The sequence below is a fragment of the Aegilops tauschii genome, chromosome 5 (assembly GCF_002575655.3).
Source record: "Aegilops tauschii subsp. strangulata cultivar AL8/78 chromosome 5, Aet v6.0, whole genome shotgun sequence".
In the NCBI taxonomy this organism is placed as follows: domain Eukaryota; kingdom Viridiplantae; phylum Streptophyta; class Magnoliopsida; order Poales; family Poaceae; genus Aegilops; species Aegilops tauschii.
The window spans coordinates 528638489-528643369 of NC_053039.3; the positions used below are offsets into that span (position 1 = coordinate 528638489).

General features: G+C 55.4%; 1 protein-coding gene across 1 annotated transcript; it reads right to left on the bottom strand.

Moving 5' to 3' along the window:
* Window positions 1-943: 943 nt before the first annotated feature.
* LOC109775634 (uncharacterized) lies at window positions 944-3720 on the bottom strand. Its single transcript, XM_020334354.4, has one exon. The coding sequence runs from the start codon at window positions 2907-2909 to the stop codon at window positions 1200-1202; it is 1710 nt and encodes a 569-aa protein (XP_020189943.1). The 5' UTR covers window positions 2910-3720; the 3' UTR covers window positions 944-1199.
* Between the last annotated feature and the right edge of the window lie 1161 nt (window positions 3721-4881).

Here is a 4881-nt window from a genome sequence, read left to right on the forward strand (position 1 = left end):
ATTAGTCTCTATTTTCCTTCATTTCAAATGGGCATCTGTCCTTTGAGCAAATGATCCCGGGCAATCTTCAGTTCAGATAAGGTGCCTGCCCCTTGAGCAATTGATGATACACAATAAGAGATCCTTGAGACAAGGAGGAGAAGGTAAGCAAAGCTGCTAATTGACCCACCAACTAAACCTGTCGCGGCTTGGCTTTACGGTATATGATACTAGGATATTACTCCCTCGGAGTACTTCCCTTTAAGATGAGTTGGTAAGCATCAACACCTGCTACTGGCCCTGATGTACGCCGTGCTTAGACTAAAGTTCTACTCTACCTTTTGTGTGACAGGCATCATCCTATATTTTTCACTTCTCGATGTGCTTTTTGGCAAGAGTCCCATGCTGACCCGCGATTAACAATGACAAAAGGCGCTTTCTGACTTGACAGGTCTCAACATTCCATATGCTAGAATTCAGTAGCAGCTAACACACACACACACACGGGAGTAACAACTTTATGACTTTGTTGTTGGCAATTTCGACAAGTTTGTTCGATGATACACATATATACCTCTCCCTCCGTTCCTAAATATTTGTCTTTCTAGAGATTTCAACAAGTGACTACTCCCTCCGTTCCTAAAATGAGTGTAGATTCACTCATTTTGCTCCGTATGTAGTTATTTATTGAAATTTCTAGAAAGACTTATATTTAGGAACGGAAGGAGTACATAGGAAGCAAAATGAGTAAAACTACACTCTAAAATATGTCTATATACATCCGTATATGGTAGTCCATTTGAAATCGCTAAAAAAAGACGAATATTTAGGACCGGAGTGCTATACTACAGTAATTAGATTGGGAGACATATGTACAAGCAGTAAACAAACAGTTCCGTTGGATAGATTCACCTCCTCTGTTTTCTGCATTGAGGCCTGATTTCAACCACAAATCAGTCACGCGTTTCATGAGGCAATCCTATATTCATTCACTCATTTATCCATGAATGGATATACAGAAGATCTCATCTCATCTTACCTAAAGTGCTGAACCCATGGCATGCATGCACAAAAATGAAAGACAGAGAAACCCAAACCAAAACACAAGTAACCACTACTAGCACTACGCTCTGTTTGCTTGCTTGTTTTCTCACACTACTTACAAACAAAAAGAAAGAAATCATCAAGGAGAAAGAAAAACCTTGCTACGTAGTTGCTTGCTACTGATGCATGGAGGCGTGCCACTGATCCACGGTGCAGTCGTCGAAGTCGACGCTGCTGGAGCAGTCGAGCAGCGCGCTCTGCTGCTGCTCGTAGCGGCAGATGTAGTTGAGCCCCACGAGCAGCTCGCAGAGCACCGCCTCCGTCTTGTCCCGGTCGGCGAAGTACAAGGTCTGCAGCAGCAGCACGTTGCCATTGCCATTGCCGCCCCTGAGCTGCACCTCCATCTGGTGCTGCTGCTCGAAGCTCCGGTCGGCCTGCCACCGCATCATGTTGTGCGCCATGGGGGCCAGCCAGGCCAGCGTCTTCTCCAGCGCCTCCCGCCAGTCGTGCGCCAGGAACGCGTCGTAGATGCCCAGGTTCCTCGGGAGGTGCCTGCGGAGCGACGACCGGAGGCTCGACGGCAGCATCCCGTAGAGGTCGTCGCGCGCCTCCGAGCCCACCAGGTGCGGGTACTGCAGCAGCTTCTCCACGATCATGATGATGTTGGCGTAGTGTGATGCCAGCGCCGAGCCGCCCACGGTCGACGCCGGGGCCAGCGAGGTCACCGTGCTCTTCGGCCCGAACCGCCGGTGGGAGTGAGACCTCCTCCTTCTGCTCCCGGCGCCGTTCTTGGCTGCTTCGTGCTCTTCGCCGCCGCTGGACGGCGGCGCCACCAGCATCCCTGACCTGATCGCGCTGATGCAGCTGCTGGCGTCCCCGGAGAAGAAGGACTCGTCGTCCTCGTCCAGCCCGTCGTCGTCCTTCCATGCCGCCGAGCTGCTCAGGCTCAGGCACTCCATGAACATGTTGCCTCCGCAGTTCGACCGGAGCCGACTTGGATGTGTCGGGTCCGCGTCGGCGGCGACCCTGTCGATAATCGGCCCCGACTTGGCGGAGGTGACCGGGCCGGAGAAGAGCTGCCGGCTGCTCTGGTCGTGGCATTGGCTGCTCTGGTGGCGCTCTCGGTCCTTGTGGTCGCAAACAAGGAGGAGGTCGAGGCCGCGCATGGGGTCGCCGAAGACGAGGCAGATGCGGTGGTAGACGGCGCAGACGGCGCGCGCGAGCAGGAGCACGGCCTTGTCGTAGGTCCAGCCCCAGAGCGAGGCGTCGCGGAGGCGGCGCGCGTCCTGGCGCCGCCAGCGGGCGCGCTGCAGGAGCGCGCGGCGGGCCTCGTCGGTGGGGAGCTTGCGGGCCGACTCCTCGAGGTCGGCGAGCGCGTCCAGCTCGGCGTAGAGCGCGGCCGTGGCAGACGCGAGGCGGTCGAGCTGCCGGAGGAGCGCCGCCTCGGACTGAGACGCGGGGGCGAAGAAGGGGTAGGCCGAGGCAGGGGAGCGGCCGGCGAGGAGGTCGGCGTAGACGTGGTCGAAGCCCTGGAGCGCCGGGGCGGCGCAGCGGCGGCCGAGGCGCGCGGCGACGGCGGCGACGCGGTTGAGCGCATCGAGCTTCTCGGCGAGCGCGAGGGCGAGGAGGCGCGCGTCGTCGCCCGGGACGAGCGCGCGGACGGCGTGGGAGCCGAGGCAGAGCGGGCCGAGCAGGCGGGCGGCCTCGGCGGCGGAGAGCGAGCGGTGGAGGCTGGCGGCGCGCGACATGGCGTTGGCCAGCTCGAAGGACAGGATGCCGACCCTGCCGCTGGCGCCGTCCTTGTCCCCCTTCCTGCCGGCCTTCTTGTTGGAGAGGGTGGCCGTGGCCATGGCGAGCACCTTGTGCACCAGCGGCTCGGCCACCATGGCCTCCCTCCCTAGGTGCTTTGCTGGTGCGGCAGAGAAAGGAAGGAGCAAATCCAAGCAACTCGACGGCGTGTGGATTTGAATTGGAAGCCCTCCCTCCCCTTGGCTGGCTCCGATCTATCTCGAAAATCAATGGCGGAGCAGAGAAGTCAACACGTCGAGACAGTACTGGCAGTACTGTTACCAGACAGCAGGAGCTAGCAGCGCTGCCACCATTAACCAGAGAGAGAGACGAAAAAGGGAGGGAAGATGGGGGAGGAAGAAACAAAAAAGAAAGAAAATCTCTCGCGCTCTCCGGTCGGGGCGGGTGGTGTTGTGCTCGCCTACTTCCTTCCGCCCTTCAAGGAAAGAAATGGCGGAGAAGATGGGTGGAGGAGACAGGGGATTCGGGAGTGAGCTCAGATGGATCCGGCCATGGCTGCCAGTGCCATTGATGCACACTGCTGCTCCCCGTCGCTGCGCTGGCGCATTAAATCGCCATAAATTGGACGCGGGCAAACCAACAAAAGGAAACGAGCTCAGCTCGGAGTGAGCGGAGCGCAGTGAGTGCAGTGGTTGGATCCGCAGGTGGGGCCCTGTGTTTCGGGGCAGGGCCCATGTGTCAGTGAGGACGAGGCGTACGTGCCACGGTTGGGAGGGGGGAGTCGTAGTAGTAGTTGCATTTCAAAAGGGTGGGCAGGAAGGCAGGCAGGTGCAGGTGGACTTCCTTTCTTCCTTTTTCATTGGAGCAAGTAAACTTACTGCAACATGTACCGTACCCTCTCTCTCTTTCTTTCTTTTATTGCCACGCATGGGCATCTTTTCGTCTTGGTCTACATGGATGAGATGAAGGCTAACGAGGCGCGGCACCCTAAGAATTTAATTGACATGTATTTTTCAATTTTTTATGGAAACGTTTTTGCAAGGCTCTCTGCTACAATTTTCTTAGGCCACAGACTTTCAATCTATTCATAAGAGGTAACAAAAATTACGACCAGATTCATGGACCAACAAGGGACGACTACAGACACTAGAGCGAGCCGAAGACGCGTTGCCGTCATCGCCCCTCCCTCACCAACATTGAGCAAACCTTATTGAATTTGGCAGTCCGAAAGTCCTTGTTGTAACGCCACACAGAACCAGCGTACCAGAGCAGCAACTATCGTCGATGAAGAGAGTCGTTGATTGCAAGGATCAAACTTGTGAATACACGAACAAAGACTTGATCCAAACAGACCTATTGAAGGCGTGGACGGGGATCAAACGTGGGAGACATTATTCATATTGACGGACATCGCTGCCACCGTAAGTTTCTAACGAAGACGTTGTACCTTACAAGGACGAAAGCAATGCCCCTCCCGCGAAGCCGAGGTCCTCCACAACTCCACGACCGAAAGGCTATCTGGGCGGGTTGGACCAGTGACATCACCGGCGGGAGAAGAAGGAAACCTAATTGCCTAGGAGTCTTTTCTTGTGGAGAAGCTATATGTTCGGACAAGGTCTTTGCTACTTACTATGCGGAAATTTTCACAACGGCATGCAGGTGAGGGAGCACGCACCTGCCAAACTCAGCCCAACCGCCCGGATTGGCCCGCGATTCGCAAAGTAGTTGGATCTCGTAGGAGGATACAATAAGTTTTAAGTAGTTGGATTCGTGAAGTATTTGGATCCCGATTGGCCCGCGATTGACCTCCCTCCCAGAAACCACTCCCCACAGTCGGTCTTGTCGCCGCCCTGGCCATCCCTCTAGCCCCGCCGCATCCAGTTTTTTTCTCCAACGAATCCCCACCACCGCCGTCCACCCTAAACCCTAAGATAGATAATGGGGGTAGCCCTCTGGCGAGCTCCTTCCTTCTTCTTCCTTCCCTCCGGCTCACTTCGGCGAACTCTTAAAATCACTGACCCCAAGTTTGATCAGTCGACTGATATTTAGCTAATGTGTGGTTTATTACTCAACTTAAGGGCGGTAGCTTGTGTAGATAGTACATGCATG

Coding starts and splice junctions, on each gene's coding strand:
- LOC109775634 (XM_020334354.4), bottom strand. CDS start 2,909: ATGGTGGCCGAGCCGCTGGTGCACAAGGTGCTCGCCATGGCCACGGCC.